This window comes from Siphateles boraxobius, unplaced genomic scaffold (assembly GCF_051911475.1).
Source record: "Siphateles boraxobius isolate OS27281-9 unplaced genomic scaffold, OSU_SipBor_1 53, whole genome shotgun sequence".
Taxonomy (NCBI): domain Eukaryota; kingdom Metazoa; phylum Chordata; class Actinopteri; order Cypriniformes; family Leuciscidae; genus Siphateles; species Siphateles boraxobius.
The window spans coordinates 10,312,997-10,337,449 of NW_027509175.1; the positions used below are offsets into that span (position 1 = coordinate 10,312,997).

The window sequence follows — 24,453 nt, forward strand, 5'->3', positions numbered from 1 at the left end:
GGTTCTTTGATTCGTTCTAAACGATTCGACAGGCATATGTAGGATCTGTTCACACAGAACAGATTCTAGACGCTTTTAGAATACTATGAAAGTGTTACCTTAAAAGTAAATAAAAATGTAGGATATTTAAAAATACAAAATCCATGATAAAAACAGCAATGCAGCTTCCGAAAAACCCGAAAAGAAAATTGTGCAGACAGAATGCAACACATACCGGGTAAAGGGGTCCATCTTTAAAATAAATTATAAACTGAAGCATTCTAAATATACTTAACCCAAAAGTTTTAATTCTGTCATCACTCACCCATCCTCGTGTCGTTCATCTTCGGAACAAAAATTATTAAGATCCATCTTTTTGATGAAATCTTATGTCCCTCCATTGGCACCTAAGCAACTACCACTTTGACGCTTTAAAAAGTTCATAAAGAGATCGTGAAATTGAGCGGTTTTACGATTTCTTTATGAACCTTTTGAAGCGTCAAAGTGTCAGCTGTCTATGGGGGGACAAAAGGCTCTCAGATTTCATTAAAAAATACCTTCATTTGTGTTCCGGAGATGAACAAAAGTCTTACAAGTTTGGAACTACATAAGGAGTAATAAATGACAGAAATGTACATGTTTGGGTAATCTATCGCTTTAAGAAACTCTGTTTAATAGTCGAAATGTTTCGTAACAGCCAAAGACTCGTCTGAACCCGTCCTGTATGACTTGTGCAAACATCTTGTTGAGAAGCTTTTGAGCGAAGACTCAAAGGAACAATTGAATAGTTTACTTGGACACAATTCATGGAAATGAAACACCCAAAATAACTGATTCAATGAGGTGAATTGAAATTCATTTTTCCCAAGGGGGTGAAGTGGGATTTCTACTGGTGGCACTGGCAACCTGTCTATGGTGGCAACTAATAATAATAATAATATCTTAATTTGCATTCTCTGAAGGAAGGGAAAGTACTTTAATTTGCAAGTTTGACCTTTGCAAGCACTGTAATAAAATAACTACCAGTACAAAAATGTTAGCACATTACGTATAAAACAAAGTGTGAACAGAGAGACTGCTTGAAGCTGAATTAACTTTAGAAAAGTGTGAAGAAGACTATAGCGTATTTCTATATAATGCTTACCTTTGTATACCTGCTACCAAAATGCACGTAGATGCTCAGACTTTGGCTTTAAAATTCTGATAAAATATAAGACAACGTAATGAACTGCAAATAGGCTTTGGAGCTCCTTAAATATTTGACTAAGCTGATAACTGTATTGTAAATTTAATTTATATATATATTTTTAATTCTTTCATTTTAAAAACTCATTCACCAAACAAAAACACAACTCAAAATCAAACACTGCATGAATATTATAAATTAGTTTATTGAAAAGAAAATATAGTTACAAATATAGTATATTTTACACATTTAAGGAAGCAACTGTAAAAGGCTCACTGAGTCAGACAATACAGTAAGTATAGATGACATGGCGGGCCATCTCCTTATTACCACTGGACTGGTAAATTAGAGATAAGTTGTAGGCAATCTCTCTTCTCAAATCCACTTGATCATCATCAATCCCCTTGAAATGACAAGAGAAACATTTGCATTTCACAAAGCATTTTAAACAGCCTATTAATGCATAGCTAAATATACATATTTACAGCATAGAGCCTTTGAATGTGTGTCTTGTTTACAATGTTTTGAGAATCTGAGAGATTTCTGTGATGATTTATGCATGAATAGTGGATCACACAGATATTAAACTGAAAGCGTCTTACCTCCAGTTTGAGTGGGGGAAGAGTGAGGGCTTTCTCGTAGTAGTGAATGGCTAAATGACTGAGTCCGAGCTGGTGTAAAGCCCGGCCAAGATTATACAAAGACTCTTGACAATGACCTCTGAGATCCACATAGCGCCACAGGAATGAGAAACCCTGAGAAACAACCAAAATACGGTATCTATGCAGATATCACACAAATTCATTTATCAATCTAAATAGGGACGTCTGAACAACATCTACGCTTTTAAATACACTACTGCAGCTTTTTAATTTATTATATTACTACTAAACATGTACTAACTTTTGCATAACTAAGGGTGTGTTCACACTTGTAGTTCGGTTCACTCGGTTCATTTGTTCCGGACCAAAAAAAAAGAAAAAACATTTAGGTTTTGATCCGCTTAGCGTTCACATCGGTATTTTAACACTGAACCTAAAGGCATGGGGATATGTTCACAACTTTTTTTATTACGTATATTTCGCGATGGAACTTATCGAACATCTGAAACAATGCTGTGTTCTGGGCACTTGTTGTATGTGCGACGCTACATATGATGGTATTTTGATCAGCTGAGAACTCGTGAAGAGATTATAAAATGTGTAAAGGAGTCAAAACAGCGGCAGGAATCCCTCCGTCACTGTCACACACACAAACAAAGATCTGCAGTGAGGAGACGCGGTTCTGATGCCTGTACTGAACTGTGATAAATATCACAACTATGACGAGAAAAAACAGGTATGCTTGAGCTTCGTCCTTTTCAGGGTCACATCTTGTGACATCATGTCCTGTTTTTGGTTCGTTTACAAGTCTTTTGTCCGCGTTGCGTTCATATTTCATTCGATCCGCTCCAGAGTTCGTTTGGAAGTGGATCGAGACCATCTTTTCAGCGTCTCAGTACACTTGTTTGGTGGCACCAGGGTTCAGATGGCAGCGTTCACACACTTATTCAAATGAACCGCACTAACAGAGCAATCGCACCAGGGTTCGTTTTAATTGAACCAAACATGCCAAGTGTGAACGCCCTAAAATAAAGCAAATTTTAAGACCATTGTGAGGTATTGTCATTATTTGAATGACAGTTAAGCACATTTGTCCCACAAATTCTCATCTGGGACTTAAATATATAAATCTGTATTACAATACTTTCTAAAACTGTATTCAGCAGTAAATGAAAATGTATGAATATTACATAAAAAATGTAATGCTAAATCATTTAACATTTACAATATAATATAATATATAGAATTTCAATTGTCATAATGCAAAACATACTTTTTTCTAGCATGTTCTAGAAAGCCGACCAGAGGGGAAATTCCTGCAACTTTACACTCATATGTAGCTAGTTTAGAAAAAATACATATCATGCTGTACCTGTACAACGAGAGAATGTCTTTTCATGACGAACCTCTGACAGGCCATATGGAAGAACGTGAGACCAACAACCAAACTATGAAGAGGATGATCTTGCTGGTTTCTGAAGGCCTGCATGTACTGACCTACTCAGAGAAGAGAAAGTAGAATAAAACAATAATAATAATAATAAAACTAATTTTAATAGTCCAGGTTCCACCAATTATGCCATTTATGCACATACAATCAAAATAAACATTTCAACTAGGTGCGACCCACTCATGAACAGAACCTAGCAATAAACACCAGAATTGTGCCATAGGAAATGGTTTAATGTCTAAACCATACCGAGTGCATGTTTGAAAGTCCCAGAAACCAGCGATGTGTGTCCATTGAGAAGGTAGAGCGCATGGTTATCGGGGTGCTTGAGCATGAGACGCAGACAGAAACGATGATGTCGGGCATCCTGAGAGTGCAGGGTAACCTGATTAAACACGTTCCACAGCTGAGTCCGTTCCACATTGTCCATTAACATCAACCTGCAATAGATGGGGCAATTTACAGTACTTAAAGACAAGTTCTCTACTGAGAAAGAAGTACAAATGGTCACTAAAGCCACTTTTCAATGAATAAAAAAAAAAACATTTTATTTTCCACCGTCTGTTCCTCAAGAAGAACCAGGTTATCTTGAGTTATACACATGTTCTCCTCTCCTTTTGTGTTTGTTTATGCAGTATTCTGGCTATTTTGATCATAGTTTTATCTTGTTTAAAATACAGAATACCACATTTTCCAATAAAATTGTAAAAAATGTAGGAATCTGTTTTAAACATGAAATTCTGTATTCTGAGTCTTTAACAGACGATTAAATGTAAAATAAATAATGAGAAAAACTCAATATATATATATATATATATATATATATATGTGTTTTTAAAAACAGAGAATATCATGTATAAAACACAGAATCCCATATTTACTACCACAATTTGTGGATAATGCAGCACTCTGTTTAAAGCATGGATTTTTAAAACGATAAATCGAATTAGCCAAAATACTGCATAAACAAAAAAAAACTGATTAAATGTGTAATATGTTTATCAATTTAATCAATTTTTATAAACACAGAATAAATAATAACATGTTAAAATCACAAAAAAACAAGTGAAAATTGGTGGAAAGTTGTGATTTTGTGTACAACATGGTATAACAATCAATCACATTAGCCAAAATTCCACATAAACAAACAAACAAGGAGAGAAACGTGTAGAAGTTTGTGAAGGACTTTTTGAATCATTGAATGATTTTATTTAGGATGTTCATGTAGACAGACTTAGTGTCCAACTGACTGACCTTATATAGTCATAAGCCTTGCGGAAGTTGTGGTCGAGGAAGGCGGCGGACAGGCCGAGGTATTCAAGCTCTTTGCGCTTGACGCGGTCGTCGTAGAAGGAGTAGTACTCTAAAGTGGAGTCGACTAATAACTCGGCCTCAGCAAAGCGCTTCAACTCACACAGCACAGCCAAGCAGCGCAGTAACAGCTTCCACCAGTCGTCTCGAGAGAGGACGCTTGTCTTACCTTAAGAGAAAGACACTCTATACTCAAGAAGACTAGGAAAAGGTCAAATGAAAAGGTAAGATGTTTCCGAGGAGGAGCAAGTCATTACATTTTGATGCAAGTTTGCAAAGGCTTGTTGACTTTAAAGAAGAGCTGGTTTAATTTCAGTCGACTGCTGCTGGGTTGTAGTATGTAAATATTATTGATCATGCAATTCATTGTGTGATCTTAAAGTCCTAGGACAGCAGTTTAATGGCACAATGAATAAGTATTAATGTAGTTCCATGTGATGTGCTTTACCCGTCACATCCAGATAAGCTGCCTCTTGGTCATCAATGTCCATCAGTTTGTTGCGTGACACTTTTATAAGCTTCAGATGTTTGACACCGGAGGACGTATCAGAGACGACACACACCTGAGCCCTCACCATCGCCACCTTCACAAAACAATGTGTAAGTCTCATAAACCTGGTAGACAGGAAGTCAGAATCAACTACTAGTGGTTGACTGATATGGTCATATTAGATGGGTAATCGACTATAGACTGATATAGGCTGATTCAATACAAGTAAAATAATAAACTTTTTACCAGAACTAAAACTATAAAATAAATAAAACTTATTTTATTTCAGCTAGTTGTTTTTGAACATTTCTCATTTTCATTTAGTTTTAGTTGAAGTACTAAAATAACTAAAACTAAAAACTAAAAACTTTTTAGACATTACAAAAGGAAAAAGTAATAAAATGACAAAAACAACAAAATTACTATAACTGAAATTAAATTGAAAAAAGAAATATAAAAATAAAATCTAATTCATAGCTAAATCTATAATAGCATATCAATGTTATAACAATCAATACTAAAATAACACTGTTTCAACTGTATATGTCAGTTGTTTATGAGAAAGCATGGTGGTCACAGATTAATCTATCTATATAAACGTGAATCTGGCAAATATAGGTTTATAGCCAATAAATTCATCGATTTAATTTGATGTATGCCAATTAATGAAAAATAGTCTGATAAATCAGATAATCTAGATAAATAGACAATGTATCTAGAGCATGGTGGCTACAAATAGACTGATAAAGGTGTGGATTAATCAGACAGACCAATATACTGTACCAGCGAGTATGGTACAGTAAATACTATGTAAAATAAACTACGTTCAAAAATGTATACTTTTATTCAGCGAGGATGCATTAAATTGGTCAAAAGTGACAGTAAAGACACGTATAAAGTTACAGAAGATTTTTATTTCAAATAAATGCTGTTCTTTTGAATGTTCTATTTATTAAAGAATTAGCTTGAGCAGCAAATCAGCATATTAGAATGATTTCTGAAGGATCGTGTGAGTAATGATGCTGAAAATTCAGCTTTGCATCACAGGATCCATTTAAACAGAAAACACTTATTTAGAATTGTTATCATATCTCACAATATTACTGTTTTTACGGATCAAATAGACTTTTCAAAAAAAGTGAGCCCTTAGTGACCCCAAACATTTGAACAGTAGTGTATATTGCAATTTCAGGTATTTTGAGCACATCTATCAATATACTGTATTATATTGTCTTCATATCACCATCAGACACTGAGCACAGAATCTGACCTTTAGTAGCATGGACAGCATGGTCAACACAGTATCTATGTAATCATCCGTGCGTCCTTGAGCATGCAGGAGAGTCGAGCGATGCAGCAACAGCTTCAGCTCCTGAAAAACATCACACACATAATTCTACACAAGCACTTCAGATTTAAACAGAGGACTATGATATACACACACCTGCTGGGCGGCAGAAGAGTCCTGCGCAAGGGTTTCGGCATCATACATGGGCTCCAGGGCCTCGAGGGCCATGTTGGGTCGGCCCAACTGCTGCTGGAGGGTGGATAGTGCCAGACGGGCGTCTAAATGCAATGGAGCCATTTCAACAACCTTACTGTAGCTCTTCACTGCAACCTCCAAATGACCAAGTGCCTTCAGACACTCTGCAAACAATCAAATCACAATCAGATTACCATTTCCTGTTCTTGTTCCAGTTCTTGACCAGAAAAATACATTTTACTGTAATAACAGCAGACTTTTTTTTATTGCTTTTCCAAATTTAGTGCACCAAAAAAAGGTTTATAGTGTGTAACCTGCGTGTCGGAGCCAAACGACCGCCAGGTTGTATCTCTCCGAGCAGACGAGGGCGGACAGCAGAGGCAGGCCAGAGTTATACTCGCCCTCTTCCATAAAAGCCTCCGCCACGTCCAAATACAAATCACCCAGCTCCTCCGGGCTCTGCTCCATCAGAGACGTCAACATGGGCTGCAGACACAGGGTCACAGGCGAGAAAGTTTACACATTTATTCTATCAGCACGCTTTCATCTGAAGATTCTTGAGAGTGTTCGCTCATTTTGCAATATGTTAAAATGATCCCTTTCGAATGTTTAAATGGCATTTTATTTATGAATGTAAAATGAACACATATTAAACACAAATATGATGCTTAAAGTGGAAGGCAATGCTTTGCAGATAATGCGCTTTCATAAACGTCTCGGAAAAAAACATGTCTAAAAAAGCAGACACTTCTAATGCAAGGCGACTTAAATATGTGGAAAATAATCAGAAACCAACAATATTATTAAACAAGAATTAAGATAGGAAGTTTCTGTAATACAGCTACAGTGATACAAATGAGAGCTTGTGTATGTGTAGAAATCGACTTACATCCAGAGGTTTGAAGACTTGCTGGTGGATGAGACACACCATCATCTTCACTCTGATGTCGACGGGAACATCATCAGGAATCTCCACCTCTAAGATTTTCCCTATGCATTTAAAAACATGTTAGCGATATGTTCATAATGCTGTTCTCCGATTAACAATATCATTATCAGCCAAGTCCTACCAAACTAAACTCTGCATTGTACAGGCAGCATATAATACATACAGCACTTAATTTAATTGCAGGAAATATATATTTCATTATTATTAAATATTATTATTACTATTGTATATTTAGACACCTCTGAGGTACAGAAATACACATTATGCCAGAACATTCATCTCTCATCTCACCTTTTTCCTCTTCAGAGTTTTCTTTCTTCTCTTCTCCTTCTGTATCTTGTGCAGGCGTCGTCTCAGTCTCCGTTTCCTCTTTCTCCTGTCTTTTCAGAACGATGCCACAAAACTTCACCAGTGCCTGCAGACACGTACATTTCAGCACTTACAATAGAGGAAAGGGGAGTCACTTAGAGCCATTACATCATGCGTGCATGAAAGATTAAGAGTTTTTTACTACCAGAGTAGTTCCTAACTTTATTAAGCAAAATATAACAAATAATAAATTAAATAATGCATTCTTTTAATAAACAATAGATCAAAATTATATAGTTTTACTGCAAAGAAATACACAATTAGAATTATTTCACTTAATTCAGCATTGATATTTTCGTTATAAATTTGTATATATTTCTTGAAGCAGATGAGCTACAGCAGAAGAAGACACACCGGTGCCACTCCTGCCAGCGAAGAATTGGAAACTGAGGCTACAATTTGGAAAAATTCCAATCTACAATAGAAAATTGGAAAAATGTTGCCTGGCCTAACGACTCTTAATTTGTGCTGCAACTATAAGATGGTAGGGTCAGGCTGCTGGTGGTGGTGTAATGGTGTGGGGGATTTTTCTTGGCACACTTTAGGCCCCTAAGTACCAGTGAGTTCACTGTATTCAAATGGCCTCCACAGTCAGTAGATCTCATACCAATAGAGCACTTTTGGGATGTGGTGGAATGGGAGATTCACATCATGGATGTACAGACAACACATCTGCAGCAACTGTGTGATACTATCATGACAATAGGGACCAAAATCTCTGAGGAATGTTTCCAGCACCTTGTTGAATCTATGCCACAAAAAATAAGTTCTGAAAGTAAAAGTGGGTCCAAAGTGGCCAGTGAGTGTATGACATGCATTTCTATATAACGCTGTTATATCGGCCAACTGGCACCCTGTTCTGCTCTATATATTTTGCTATTGGCCACTGATCATCCTGCTAGTCTTCATCTGGTCTCACCTCTAGAGCTTTATCATGTTGATGGTTGGCTATGAAGAGTTCAGAAGCCATGTTGACACACTCATGTGAGACTAGTTCAGGATGTCTGTCCAGAGCTTCCTCCATGACCCCTATAGCCGAAGGCAACTCACTGCTCTCATAGTAACTCCTGAAATAAATACATGCACAGTTCAAGCTGTGTGGATTCAAAAATGGTCATGGCATTGATGACACAACCGTGCACTCATATCAACCATAAACTCACGATTTAAATCTTAAAATCTAATCATAACAGAGTCCACTTAAAAATGTGAAGTCATAAATGTGCATTAGCAGTAGTTTTAAGTGTTTAAATATTAAGGGTATGATACAAAAAACCTTGATCAACATAAAATTCATAATATATGTGACCACCGTACTTTGCCATGTCTCGTGAGAGCTGCATGAACTGTTCTCCATCGGATGGTGGCAGCAGGCTGAGGATTCGGCGATACCCGTCCATGGCTTGCTTGTGCTCCCCGACTTGCTCATAGAGACTGGAGCGCTCCCACAGGTACTGAACATTACTGGGGTCGTATTTAATAGCTGGGGATGCAACAGCATGCTTTAGACACATTTCACAAAGGCATCTCAGTAAATGAACATCTGCTGATTCATAGCAAGGTGACTGACAGTTCAGTGATAATGTGGAGTGGAAGTGACACACTTCCAAATATTTGAAGTCATTTTTAAGTGATGTGACAGATTTACAACAATTTGAACAAGAACAAATTATTATTAATAATAATAATAATAATAACTATAAATAATAACAAAACATAAATGTAAAAATTTTAATCTAAAGTATTATAATACATTATATAATATAATTATAGCAAGGATAAACTGTATTGATCAAAAGTGACAGTAAAGACATTTACAATATTACAAAAGTTAAAATAAATTGTATTCTTTTGAACTTTCTTTTGTTCTTTTAAAGTGAAGCAGTGTAACTGTTTTCAACATTAATAATAATAATAATAATAATAATAATAATAATAATAATAAAAATGTTTTTTAAGTAGTAAATCAGCATATTAGTATATGTGACACTGAAGACTGGAGTACTGATGCTGAAAATCAGCTTTGAACACCGGAATAAATTACATTTTAAAACAGATTCAAATCAGAAAACAGTTATTCAACAAAATTAAAGTTTTTAGTGTTTTTGCTCAAATAAATGCAGCCTTGGTGACCATAAAAAAACCTCTTTCCAAAAATATTTAAAAACCTTACCGATTCCAAATTTTCGGTATGTGTATAGATTCAGATTATTTTATTTAATACCATGTCATCATTCAAAGCTATTTTCATGGCAAAAATTCAATTACAAAAATACAAATATCATTTAAATGCAATAAAAACAAATACAAAAACAGCAAGTCATATTATACAACATTGTATGTGTACAGACCTTTAGTGTAGCAGATGATGGCTTGTTTGATGTTGTCCTGCTCCAGGGACATGTCCGCCAGCTTGACCCACTCTTCACAGTCACTGGGGTTCAGGTGAGCAGCGATCAGTCCGAACTGAAGTGCTTTCTCCATGTCCCCTTGATCCTCGTAGATCATAGCCAGCGTGGAGAACGGCTCGTACGCCACAGGAGCTGAGAGAGGTGGAAGAGACGGGGTTTATCCTCCGATTAATATGCAGGCACAACTACAATTAAGCACGCCAAGAAATCTAAATTGACAGTTCTTATTCTCTATTCATTCTATTCAAATGCGTGCACATCATTATTTGTTCAAAATTCATATGCCCTCGTAATCTTAAACCAAAATAACTTCCTCTCCCTCTTGCAGTGACATCTCTTCTCTCCTCTGATGATGCGTTTACTGGCGTGAGGGCGGGGCAACCTGTCACTCACATGTAGGGATGCAGCGATTACCGGGTTTCACATATAACCGCGCTTTAAAACGTCACGGTTAATTAATCGTAAAGACTGCTACACCGAGTGTTCTGCACGGAATGGAAATTTTGCAACTAACTAAATAAATTATGAAACTAATAAAACCTAGTTTTGAATGACAAAAACTATGAAGAAAACCTATTGACATTTTCGTCAATGAGTAAAAACTAGACGAAAATGTTAGATAGTGACGATTTGGGAAGCGATCCAGTCAGAACTGATGTCCTGCGTTTGTGGTAGATGTGCACATTTGTACTGTAATGTGCTGATTTACCCAGCGGTCCCATAAAACATTAAAAAATGTAAACGTCTGGGAGAATGAATAGAGCAGACATATAGATCTGAATAAGAGTGAAGATGCAAAAAAAAGCTCTATTCGGTACGGTTTTCTGTCCGCACACACTCGACCCGAAGCGTGCAGCCACCTATACAGCGCGCGAGTACTGAATTGAGCTCTCTTTCGTGTCTAAATAGACAAATACACACAACATTATCTAAATCTAAACATTATCTAAACATTGTCTAAATGTTCGTTTTGGAGAATATTCATGTAAACTATGTCGGTTATGTCTTAAACAGTTGTGAGTGTATCGGTGCAATTGGATCCGCATGTCTTTGGACATGATCCGATGTCTTAAAGTGATAGTGGATAATAAAGCTAATGCGGTCTGTGTCCTTATATTGATCAAGCAACAAAAGAAAAAGAGAAAATCATTCACTGTTTGTTAATAATAAGGATTAATTATATTCATACAAATAAATATGTCTGCTTGAAAGAATAAAGAATGATGTATGCAAGTAGTTAACGAATGCATATATCATTCATTGAAAAGAAGACTGTGTTTTACTTTAGGAAAAGTGGTTTTAATTTTTTACATTTGTTTTCTTTTAAAAGAAATACATGGTTAATATTCAGCTTACATTTAATTCAATAGATCCAAAGACTTTGTTTATTCTTATTTTCATTGGGATTTATTATCCCTTTATAGTATTATTTATGTTTTTAAGTCAAATACCAACAATATATTGTTTTCATGTTTTCTACCTCAGGTTGAAAATAAATTTAGAACAAACTAAACGCTTAATAATTGTGTGATCTATTTCAATCAAAGAGCCCTGCAGCCTTTGACTTAATTTGTTATTTTTAAAAGAAAAATACTGTATGTTTACAAAGCACTTCTCTTTAATTCCAAAGAAAGAGATTGATTATTGTTTGTCATTTTATAATTTTGTACTGTTTTGTGGCAGCAATAAATAACACATTAAAATCTAGTGTTGAGTGTTCATGTGATATTATACATTAGTAGTGTTGTGAAATTAATTGATGCATAATAATCGTTAAATCGTGATTATTTCTCAGACAATAATCGTACTTACAAAATGTAATCGTTGCATCCCTACTCACATGAGATCGACCAATAGCAAACCACAATCATCCAATCAATTCCCAATGGACAAAATCAAGCCCCGCACTCCATTTTTTTCTTGTTCGAGAAGCCGTTTCACTCTGATATACGTCACACAGGGAAGAAAAGACTATCGCAACTTCTGTTTCGTACGACTTTTAAACACAGTGGCTCTGTTAGATCTTTTACATTTTATATTTAACAATACTATTACAACAATAATTTCCAGTTATCTCTGTAAAGCTGCTTTGAAACAATCTGTATTGTAAAAAGCGCTAAATAAATAAAGGTGACTTGACTTGATCTGTTTGTTGGAGTGACCCCACATCAACTTTGCACCAATACACCAAGGCATTTCACACCGCAAATAACCAACAACAAAAACCCACCTTGGCGAATGATCTCCATACACATCAGGATGGCATCCTCCTTGTCTCCTCTAGCATAGCGGATGTTGGCCTCTCCCATGAGTCCTCTGAGAGCCCGTGGTAACTTACTGCGGGGACGTCTTTCCTAAACAAATAACGAGACTAATGCGCTTAGAAATAAACTAAAAACGTATCATGATCAATAACGGTGATGTTTAATGTTGGCCTAGCAGGGCAATCTACTAACCTTCATCATTTTCTTATTCTCACGGTTCAGCTCCATTTCTAGGGCGAACACATCTCCGGGTGTGACTTCATTGCCGTCGTTGTCCTCTTCATCTTCTTCTTCTTCAGCATCCTCATCGTCGTCGCCGTCCTCTTCTCCAATAACTCTCCACTCTATCTTTCCATCTTCATCCTCTTCATCCTCATCCACACATTCCTCCAGGCCGTCTCCCATCATGGAAGCAAAAGCTCTTTGAATAGATGGACTGACTCCTTCTTCTGTCGTCTCTGTCAAGACATCACACAAAATACAACTTGTGATGTGATGCTGTGTCTCACTGAATATTGATCCCCACGTGCCTCATTCAAATGCTCCATACGTTTGCTATACGAGCAAGAATATACAAACAAAATTATAATATCTGAAAAGTAAGACTAGTTAATTACACTACTCATTTTTTTAAATTATATACTTGTTAAACATTAACAGAAAGGCAGTCATAATTGAAAGGTTTACAAGCAAAGACTGAGATTACATTGAATATTTAAATCACATTCAACACAACATACTAAACAATAAGTGGGTAAAACAAATAACTAAATGAATAAAAAGAAAATGAAAAGTAGGGGAGTAGTTTATTTATTTATTATAAAACCAAAATCTTCTAATAAAGAATACAAACACTTTGCTTCATCCCTCTCAATGTATCCAAATATATTAGACATTCCTCTTTAAAAAACATTAATCGTGGAGGAATAATTCAAAAAAAGAACATTTGTATATATGTAAAATTTCAGCAAAAGCAACAAATTATAACTGTAATTAGTTCTGACACAGTCTTAAAAAAGTGCTATGTTGTTTATATAACTGGCCCATTGTAATGACAGGAAAAACAGGTGAGGTTTCATAAAAATGCCAATGTTACTTTTACTCCTTTCACCTGTGGTGTTGCCCCTGTTACCCTGGTAATGTGATGTAATAATATCACCTGTCCGGCGTTTCCGTGCTCCTCCAGCACGGAGTTTTGAAGTGGACGGAGCAGAATCCTCCGGTTCAGCAGTTTCATCCTCATCTGACACATTCTGCTCCTGAAACAACACATGCACTGTACTTCAACAACACCATGATGCATTAACTACGGTTCATTCGCAAATCACAATCCAAAATGAATGGTTAGTGGATTTTGCTCTGTAATAAACTGTAACGTTACATGTGAGCCGATCAAATTTACTAATGGACTAAGAGCAGTTACCTTATTCTTTGCTTTTCTTTCCTCTCTCCGCCTCTCAAACTCCTCGAAAGTAATCTTACCTTCTAAATAATCGTTTAATTCGGACATTGTAGACAAGATAATTAAGTTTACTGCTTCATGTCATACAGTACAATCATAACACGGTGTACGAGCGCTGTTAGTGCGTTCAGCCTCTCAGCCAATTAGAAAGCTCGAACTCTTCTTCGACGGTGAGTGAAACACAAACACAGGTGACTTGATCTCAAGAGCCCTGCACCGCCATCAAGCGTCCAAGGATTGTAACGCAATTATCGTGGTAACCACTGGGACATTTATTTTTCAGTATGTTTTACATATTACTGTATACCTACACGTGTGGCCTGGTAAACCTTACATTAAAACATGGCAATATACGAAATCCTTGTGGGACATTTTTTGGTCCCCATGAGGAAAACAGCTTACAAATATTGTGATGTTTTTGAAAATGTAAAAATGCATTACGTTTTCTGTGATGGGTAAGTTTAGAGGATATAATATACAGTTTGTACAGTATAAAAATCATTATGTCTATGGAAAGTCCCCATAAAACATGTAAACAACATCTCTCTCTAAATATACATGTCTTACTATTAAAAAATAATATTTTTCTGAAGTCAAAATATAACCACATTGAAAAGAAACACTGAAAAAGTCAATCAGTCTTTTTTTATTATTAAAACATTTCAGTGCATATTTATTCATTCTTTCATTATATACAATATTGATATTAGACATCAAGAAATGTATCATGAATCCATCTTTGAGTAAGATCAAAAGGCAAATGAAATACTACAGAATTGCTCCCTCAGGAACAGTTATGAAATTCACTCTGCTTTTGGACTGTTGTTCAGTGTTTCCTGCGTTCCAGAGGATTCCTGTCCTGGAAAAATGAGCTTCTGTAGCATCTGAATCTTCTCTTCCTCAGTTTTAGAGTTGATCTCAAGGACAGGAACCTAACAAGGGTGATATATATGAGGAGTATTATTTAAAATGCAAAATCGAGAACCATAGATTGATCTTTTGGTTAAATCTCTCCAGTTGTTCATAAGGAGGTTACTCTGACAAAAAAAGTACAATGTCAGTACTGTGATGTTTACCATATTCAAATAGTATTTTGCGTGCTATTTTCCAAGCTATTTCAAAGAACACCATAATATTACGATGATACATGACTAAAAAAACATGTCTCACGTGTACCAAAATATTGAGTGTCATGTTTTGGTGGTACAACACACTTACCAAAACAGGTTTATAACCAAGTTTTTCGAGATGCCGAAGTTTGGTAACCAAGTTGGCTCGAGGATGTGTTGTGCCAAAGCAAAATGAAGTAGGTGGAGCGCAGACCACCGCAATCCTGAAATACAGGACAAAGAAGAGCTAATTGTCTCTAAATCAACCTTCCAACAATCCAGAATTGGGGGGAAACATCTATGATGTGAGATTATCATGTGATTCTTCATATAAACATCACAGCTGTCTTGTGTTTTGCTACCTTTGGGGAAATTCATGTGACCCAGAATCCTCTGCATTGAGGCCGCAGGTTTCTTCTTGTTGACGAGGCAGAGTAATCACACAGTCTAAAGCGAAGATGCAAACAATGTTAAATCCAACATAAAATGCAATTCAGAACATTCATAATGTGAAACTTTAAGTAAAATAATGCAGCGGGAATGTAGAGATTTGACTGATTGTGCAAAGTAATCTATTTTAGCTTATATATAATAAAATTATAATGTAAATTAATATGCAATTAATATAATGTAATGTGCATATTGAAAACCCACTTATTAGTGCGGCTTTTTTGTGTGCGTCTTATAATTTTATTATTTACTATTAGTTTATTTTATATATTTTCATCATTTATTTATATTCTACTTTGATTTTTGGACATTTCATTGTTGATAAATCTTATTTTATTCAAACATCTACTGTTTTATTATAAACGTTTGTTTTAATTTTCATGGCTTGCATAGTGTGTCATACGCTCGTAAAGCACTTTGCATTGTATTGGATATCTTAATGGTGCTAAAAGTTTTATTTTTATTATCCTTTTGATTTTAGAGTAAATTTAACCTGGACATGTTTTCCTGTAATTCATTTTTTGTTTACACTTGTAAACACTAGCACTTTAAATTTAATGGAAGGTGCTATATACATACAGTTTTATTATTTGAAATAATATAATAAATGGCATTATATTATTTATACTATATGAATTAATTTAATATAATTATGTCATATTCTTAAATTAATTTAATAATAATAATACAAATAAAATATGGTTATAATTTGGTGATAATAAATAATTAAATATAGTTACTATTACTTTTATCACCTCAACCCAGTTTTGGTTACACCAATACAAAATAAGTATTTTGTAAGAAAGAGAAAATTATACTTATGCGAAAACTTTTGAACATTTCTGTTTTTTAAAGCGTGAGCAGTGGCCTAGCGATTAGCGCATCTGCCCCGACACATTGAGCTCCTGGTGGTCATGTGGTAAATGTTCGTTTGAATCCTGCCACTGTAAATAACACTAAGCTTGAACTGGGAATCAATAGAAAACTGCACAGAAACACGAGATTCATATCACCAATGAAGTAGATGCTCTGCTCCAGCACACTGTCCTGAACTGCATCATTTCCCACAATGCTCCTGATTGCACTGAGCATTTCCTGGTTGACTGGGACTTTATGAGCAGGAACTGTGAAGTGGAAGTCTGGGATAGACCTCAGGGACTGTGGCAGCTGAGGTTGGTCCAGTCGTATACACAGATCCAACGTGTGCAGCCACCTCTGAACCTTATCCGACCGGTTGCCTGTGAGGACACATAAAAGACGACAGCTGAAATGAGATGCACTTTGGATGAGGAGAGAGAGGAAGTAGAGGTACTAACCTTTCTGTAGTATTTGGTCCAGGGTTTCCTGCTGTAGCAGTTTATCCAGGAGGGTTTGAGGGACGTGCTCCAGCAATGCCAGATAGTAAATGGCTTTCAGGAGGTCGGTGGAGGACATCTTTGGAAGGTATGACTCTAAGACCTTCGTTAAACTGGCTAGAAACCTAATTAAAAAGGAGCAAGTTTAAGTTTGCTGAAGTCAGAGACATGCCTGGTGTGTGAGTGTGTGTGTGTGTGTGTGTGTGTGTGTGTGTGTGTGTGTGTGTGTGTGTGTGTGTGTGTGTGTGTGTGTGTGTGTGTGTGTGTGTGTGTGTGTGTGTGTGTGTCAGATTAGGTCTCCCTCTTTACAATATTGTTGAATATTCTGATATATAATTTTTTTCATTTTAATTGGAAAATAATTTTACTGAATATACATTACCGTTCAAAAGCTTTAGGTCAGTAAGATATATATTTGTTTTTTTTAAGAAATTAATGTTTTATTCAGCATGTATTTTATTCATCGAACGTGACAGTGGGGACATTTTTGGCAAGATTTCTATTTCAAATCAAGTAAGTTCTGATGAACTTTCCATTCATCAAAAAATCCTGAAAAAAAGTATAGTGGTTTTCACAAAAATATTAAGTTAAAAATATTAAAGTGGTCATTTTTAGGGATATGTGCAATGACTAATTTAGTTAATGTTTAAACAGAAATTTTTGCAACCGACTAGTCTAAACTTGTCTTATAAACGCCTTGACTGTAGTCTTGAGTTCTTCGGAAACGAACACATCACAATATTCCTCATTTAAACAATTCCCGTCCAAGGCATACGCAAAATAAGTTAAAGGACAAGTTCGGTATTTTACAAAATTGTTTACAAAATTTTACAAAATTTACTCCATTGACTTAAGTCAGGACAAAAACGTATTAAACTGAACCAAATTTCAATCTTAACCATTCTATTTCATCAGAAACGATCTTAAAACAGGGCTTTAAGTGTAAAGTACCAAACTTGTCCTCTAATAGTGTGTTAAAACTGGCGATTATGGTAAGGAATGTGACATTTCCCAAACTAGCCCGAAGTGGTTGTTCAATCATAACACACTGATCCAGCCGACCAATCAGAGTACAGCGTGCTTTTCGGAAGGAGGGGCTTCATAGACACAGGAACTGAACAGAGCGCTACTGACAGACTGTGCTGCAACAATGTCAAATATGTGAAAAATAATGTGTCTTTAAAAAAAAACTAATATGAAAACCTATTCTAGTAGACCCCGAAAAACAAAATCAAGACTTTGAAAAAGGACATAACCTTTATCAGCATATTAGAATGATTTCTGAAGGATCATGTGACACCGAACACTGGAGTAATGATGCTGAAAATTCAGCTTTGCCATCTCAGGAATAAATTACATTTATATCAAATAGAAAAGTTATTTCAAATTTCCTTAACATTTCACAATATTACTGTTTTACTGCATTTCTGAACTAATAAATGCAGCCTGGGTGAGCTTTCAAAAACATCTTACCGACCCCAAACTTCACAGTGTAAGTGAATAAGAATTAAAACAATGGCTTACTCAGTTTTTTTCTCTTTCAGGTCATGATTGAGGAGTGAAAAGACTTTTAAAACACTAAGAAGGTCTTTCAAGGTAAGACTGTCAGGGTTCCCAATGATTCTCTCCGCAAATACATCCAACAGGACCACAGGCCTGAACAAGAGATCCTCAAATGTTACTAGAATGAGAATAACCTGGAAAACATGGGGGAAAAATCATGTTTTTGAAACATTATGCTCAATAAGACTGCATTTATTTGAGCAAAAATATTGTGCGTTCCTCTTTAAATGTACAGTGTAGTTTCACTTGGATCAGCGGATCGCACCTGTTTGTTGGACCACATATCAAACGTGTTGGCCATGTACTCGGAGACGGAGCTGAAGAGAGTGTGGTTTCTGTAGCGAAGCTCATAGCAGGACTTCAGTACAGACAGAAGCCTACCGAAGGGAAATTCATGCACATTTTCTGCAGGAAACAATGAAAGGTCAAGTGACAGTGACTGGTCTTGATTCACTCATTCTAGCTGTTTACTGTAGTTCTGGGAACATCTCGAGGATAATGGTCATTCTCACCAGCTATGTTTTTGCTGCAGACATCCAGCAGAGGTTTGAAGTTCAGGCCCATGGAAGCCAGGCTGGAGAACATGTACTGGCTGTTGGGTGGACTAAACTCATCTGCCAAGGAAAGAGTCTTTGTCTGAGGGGGAATAATGAGGAATCAAGCTAGAAACTGATCATGACAAACCACTATTTCATTCAAAAGGCCTTGTTAGGTTGTAAGCCTTGAAACAATAATCGTTTCTTGTTAGACAGCTGCATCATGTTAGGATTATTTTATCCCAGAATCATAAGAAAAGAAATACTCAATTATATTTTGCATTGAAAAAAAAAATCTATGAAGATATACGTTTTGTGATATCATTTTCAAGACAATTAAGCACAATTTCCTTCACAAATTGTTACTATCATAATGCAAAAAAATCTCATTCTCATTCCTGTAATGTGAAAAATAACAAAAAAAATTACAAAAATATGATTTATAATTAATACGTAGAGAAAGAAAAACATATAAAAAGTATTTACATATCATGGTTGTAAAAAAATTAATAAAAAGAATCACTATTACAGGAATGAGAATTTCATGAGAACTACTACTAAGGGTTGTTATTATTGTTGACTAAAACTAAAACTTATATAAACAGTTCTGTTAATTGTAATAAAACTGAAATAAAATAAATATAAATATTAGCTGAAAAACTTGAACTAAATGAAAATTTGAAATGTTACCTTGGCAATAAACTGAAATAAGTTGAAGTTGAAGCACTAATATCATTAACTAGACAAAAAAATACAAAAATAAAACTAACTAAACCAAAAATAAATTAAACCTAAATGGTAATATTTAAAAAAAACGAATGTGACACGCACATAACGAAATTACAAAAAATAAACAAAAAAAAATAACATGAAAACTAAAATTTTAAAAACTCCTTCAGAATATTAATAAAAATATAACACAAAAATAAAAATAAAAATTATAATATTATTATCGTAAAAAGCTTTATTTTCATTATGCGAAATATAATTTCTTCTTTGTTTGTTTGTTTTTTGTTTACATTTTTTTTATTGGATTCATCCACAGAAATCAACTGATTGAGAAATACAATTTCTGTGCGAGTGTCAGTAAACAATACATTTTAGGTGATATACATTTTATGTAAATAAATCATAAATCTCACCGCCAGCTGTTTCTTCAGATGTATCGGAGAGTTTTTGCCCACCGCACGCATCATGCTCTGCAGGACAACCACGCTCTGGATCTCAGGAATACGATCCTTCAGCAACAACCTTCAAAACCAGAACACAAAGTGATGAAAACACACACACACACAGATGTCACGCATTATAAGGTCATATTAGGGCTGTATCCATCATCACACCTTAAAGCCTCTTTTATGGCCTGAACGTTCCTAGAGTCCTCCATCTCCCGTATACATCCAGCCAACACCGAAAGAGCCTTTATATCAAACTGATTCAGCCGTTCCTGGAATCAGTGTAATAGAAGGATCATGTGACACTGAAGACTGGAGTAATACTGCAAAAAATTCAGCTTTGCATCACAGAAATAAATTATATTTCAGAATATATTTAAATAGAAAACTATTATTTTAAATTATAATATTTCACAACACTACTGTTTTTACTGTATTTTTGATCAATGGCACCTCGGTCTATCAAAAACATTACAAAAATAAATTATACACAGAAAATCCATTTTACAACATTCATGATTGTGATTTAAAGGTGCAGTAAGTAATTTCTGAGAAACACTGTTGATATATATGTGCAATCAACCTAAACATCCCTACATTGCTCCGCTGCCAAAATGCACAAAACGCAATGCAAGAATGGATGTCTTTTTACATTTATGCATTTAGCAGATGCTTTTATCTTTTATCATAGCTGAAGATAATCACAAATAATGCATTGTGGAAAATAAAGCCGAGATAACGAACAAACCAGAAGGAAAAACGATAAATGAGCATACAATACACAAGAGTAGCCTATATACAAGCAATAGAGAGTCCCTCCCCTTCCGGTGAACCACCATGGGACCTTATTTCGGAAAAAAATATTGTATGGTAGTCAATGGCGAGAGACAACAAATATTTGAATCCCGTTTGAATTGTGCCCTGAATATGATGTCGGTCAATTTAAAAGATACATTTTAAAGTCAAGAAAGTCGTAGTTTGATGTAAAACTGTTGAGGTATAAGACTGTGAAAATACGTAATTACAAAGGCTATAAACCCAAAAGGCGCGCATGTGACCTCATACCTTTTCTCTCAAGGAATGAAGCTAACTTTACTGAAGCTAACGTTTGTCATTTTTTCTATAGTCTAACGTTATAATCGTAACGCTACGCCGTCATGCCTGTGTGTTTTGTACCAGACTGCACACACACGAGCTTGGTGACGTACATAGTGCGAGACGAGATGTAGTTCATTGAGCGATTTTCACATAAAACTAAATGTTAATCTTCTGTTTTATGACAAACTGTGACTTTCTTGACTTTCAGAATTATCTTTTAAATTGACAAACATCATATGTGTAATTCAGGGCACAGTTCAGAAGGAATAAAAAGATAAGTTGTCTCTCGCCATTGACTACCATACATATTTTTTCCGAAATAAGGTCCCATGAGCCGGAAGCGGAGGGGAGGGACTTAGGCTCTCTATTGTTCGTTCACCAGCTCTAGACCACAATGACACTAAAAACTGTGCTGTTACTCTAGCTAATATTAAAACAACATCACATCTTGGTTCTGTGAAATATAGCAAAGCTAAACAAAGCAACTTTGGTGTCTGTTGTCAGGCCTTCCCGCTTCGGTCTCTCCAGTGCTGGAAAGCCTTTGTAATATTAACGTGGGTCCTAAAGCTCTTGCCCGTTCGTAACCCTTCTTTTCCTCTAAGTTTTTCTCTTTTGTAATGTCTCTCAGCCAGCTCGCTTTCTAGTCTGTTTTCAAATCTCCCTCTTTCTCACTCTCTCTCCTCCCCATTATGAGTTGACACGCCCCCTACTGCTGATTGGCTACAAGTATGCCGTTGTACTCCGTCCGATCCACTTTCAACAACATTTCTCAGAAATTGCATACTGCACCTAGCCTGGTCCCACCAGACTCTTGTACATTTCATTTCATTTGTACATAGAGTCTGGCGCGGTAAAAAATTGATCGGAGAAAACCAAAGTCTACAGCAGAATCCCAGACTGAAGGAAAATGAAAATTGAGCGGAAGTACGTAGGAGGGCGGAGCCAGGCTATACTGCACCTTTAATGAATATTCATATTTTCAGCCTTGAAGACAAAACCTCCAATGTGATTACATTCACAGGACTTGACTCACCTGTATAACACGCAGCAGCGTCTGCACAACACGAGTGTTTTGTGAAACTCCCAGGTTGACAATGGCCAGCAGACTGTAGGCCAGATCATCGCTTTTCATGCGCCAGGCTTCGGTCACAGCTCGTTCACAGACCTCCTCAAACCCCGGGTGTTCATACATCAGCCGCAGCTCACAGCTCCGCTGCTCATCCGTCAGTTTCTTTGTGCTCTCCCAGATGCGTGTGAAGATGTTGCTGATGAGATGCTGCGACGCAGGGAACTGCTTTAAAGTGTCCAGCACATCAGTGGGGCAAAAACAGTTCTGCAAATGGCTATAGACAGGAGCCCTTTCTGCTTTATCCAGGGGTTCGCTGGTCTCTGTAGAAGCTGCGGTTTGCTTAATCGGAACATCATGACCACTCTGACTGTAATAACGGACTAGTTTTAATGTGTGTCCTTGTATGCGTTTTCTTCCCAGCTGAGATGATACAGCAAAGCTTCTCCTTTTATAAGATAAAGACATCTGTGTCCATCTAAAAGAGTCATATGTCCACAGCGACGTGGATCTCAGAGCACATCTGAGCATGTCCAAACCTGATTTATACATGCTCATCGTGGGTGATTCTCCAAAGCTTCAGACATTATGTAACCTGTTTCAACAAACGAAGAGGTCAAACAGAAACCTCTGTACTTACTACATTTTTTTTTACTAGTACCAAAATAAAGTAAACTGTGACATATTATACCCCCAAAATTATTCATACCAGTAACATTTATAAAAGTTTAAGACCAAAAATGATTCAGACACTTTGACCTGACCATGTTTTGCTTAAGTGTTTTTTTCTTGAATTGCTAATTCAACCTTTTTACACCACAGACTGAACAAAATTAAGCATTGGTTGACCTAAATTGGTATTATCTAACTGTGTACTTAAATTTAACAGCTGACAGATATTCAAGATAATTCATTTGTGAGGCAGTCTAATCGTTCTTGTCATATTTTATTACCATTTTCTAAACTATAGCGAATAAACTGTAATAATGTGAGAAATTTTGAAGGTGTCTGAATAAATTTTGGTTTGACTGTAGGTCAATTTTTTTTAAAACTCTTCAATCACACTGTTCTCTTTACCAACTTTCACATTTAAAATGCACTAAAACTATCAAAACACTTCATATGCGTCTCAAATCAGCTAATTCTATCAACACTAGCACATTTTGTTAAACAATGAGCTAAAACACACTGACCACCATGTGTATTTTACAATGTTTTCTATAGTAGATTTCTTTACAAGACAAGAATGACACTATCTCTACTAATTGTAATTCATTGCTGTATGTGTTACATGATCCATGTTTACATTACAGTACAAAAATGATTCCTAAGTTTTCTCCTGTGGTATAAAAGGTAATGACACACAAAGACTAAAACCTATGTAGGGGTTCAGCTACATCTAATTGTTTTGATGCATTTCAATACAGTATAACTGTATAAATGTTGCAAATTGCTGTTTTATTTATAAAAAGATCTTGAAATATTACTAAAATTAGAATAACCCAGAAATTTATTTATATTTGTATGTACGTATCTGTCTGATTATCACCAATACATTTCAACCCGTACAAATAGATAGCCAAATGTTGAATTTACCAAAAGACATAAACATAATAAAGTGAAAAATGGAAAAACCAAGTAAAATAAACAGATACACTTAGAGGACAGCAGCTTTGTGCTTATATTGCATTCATGTCCTTGTACAGAAAAGAAACCTTGAAGAAATGCCTCACTATTGCTGTAAAAATATTGTATACTAAAACTAAGTATACTGTTTGTAGTTAATTATGACACAGTCATATATTTTAAAGCGCCCTTGATCTTTAATACTCATAATATAAGGATCTTACCCTTCGGTTACTGTTGTCTTCACACACATGTGCAACGTTACTGCTCTGACTGTGAGCGCAGCCATGACATTCACAGAAACAGCGAGCTCGCGGACGATTGCTGCCGCACGATAGTTCCGCTTGTAGTATCGCGTGGTTTTCACAATGTTATTTTTTAAACCCCGTCCAAATCCGGTCCAAATAGTGAAATAAACACATATAAAACTTGTTTAATCAATATTGTGCATAAAATAATATTTAAAAATCACAAAAAAAATTAATTTTGAAAAAAGAAAGCGAAATCCAAAATGTTTCC

General features: G+C 35.8%; 2 protein-coding genes across 3 annotated transcripts; both read right to left on the reverse strand.

Annotated features, from left to right (window-relative positions):
• Positions 1 to 1,350: 1,350 nt before the first annotated feature.
• gtf3c3 (general transcription factor IIIC, polypeptide 3) lies at positions 1,351 to 14,149 on the reverse strand. 2 transcript variants are annotated; one of them, XM_077205362.1, is made up of 18 exons: positions 13,918 to 14,149; positions 13,654 to 13,753; positions 12,687 to 12,952; positions 12,461 to 12,584; positions 10,171 to 10,362; positions 9,137 to 9,302; positions 8,739 to 8,886; positions 7,742 to 7,865; positions 7,391 to 7,491; positions 6,816 to 6,987; positions 6,463 to 6,665; positions 6,289 to 6,390; positions 4,977 to 5,112; positions 4,472 to 4,697; positions 3,467 to 3,657; positions 3,140 to 3,264; positions 1,768 to 1,920; positions 1,351 to 1,568 (listed from the first exon to the last, which is right to left on the reverse strand). In XM_077205362.1, exons 1-18 carry the CDS (start codon positions 14,002 to 14,004, stop codon positions 1,446 to 1,448), a joined length of 2,739 nt encoding a protein of 912 aa, XP_077061477.1. In that variant the 5' UTR covers positions 14,005 to 14,149; the 3' UTR covers positions 1,351 to 1,445. The 2 variants fall into 2 exon arrangements, with proteins under 2 accessions (XP_077061477.1, XP_077061476.1); XM_077205361.1 differs by having other exon boundaries at positions 13,606 to 13,753; positions 13,918 to 14,100.
• Positions 14,150 to 14,586: 437 nt separating this feature from the next.
• On the reverse strand, positions 14,587 to 24,285 carry fastkd2 (FAST kinase domains 2). Its single transcript, XM_077205363.1, has 12 exons — positions 24,159 to 24,285; positions 22,276 to 22,903; positions 20,313 to 20,416; positions 20,112 to 20,220; positions 18,946 to 19,069; positions 18,699 to 18,838; positions 18,395 to 18,567; positions 16,832 to 16,995; positions 16,529 to 16,753; positions 15,428 to 15,512; positions 15,175 to 15,289; positions 14,587 to 14,888 (listed from the first exon to the last, which is right to left on the reverse strand). Exons 2-12 carry the CDS (start codon positions 22,864 to 22,866, stop codon positions 14,760 to 14,762), a joined length of 1,959 nt encoding a protein of 652 aa, XP_077061478.1. The 5' UTR covers positions 22,867 to 22,903; positions 24,159 to 24,285; the 3' UTR covers positions 14,587 to 14,759.
• Positions 24,286 to 24,453: the final 168 nt, after the last annotated feature.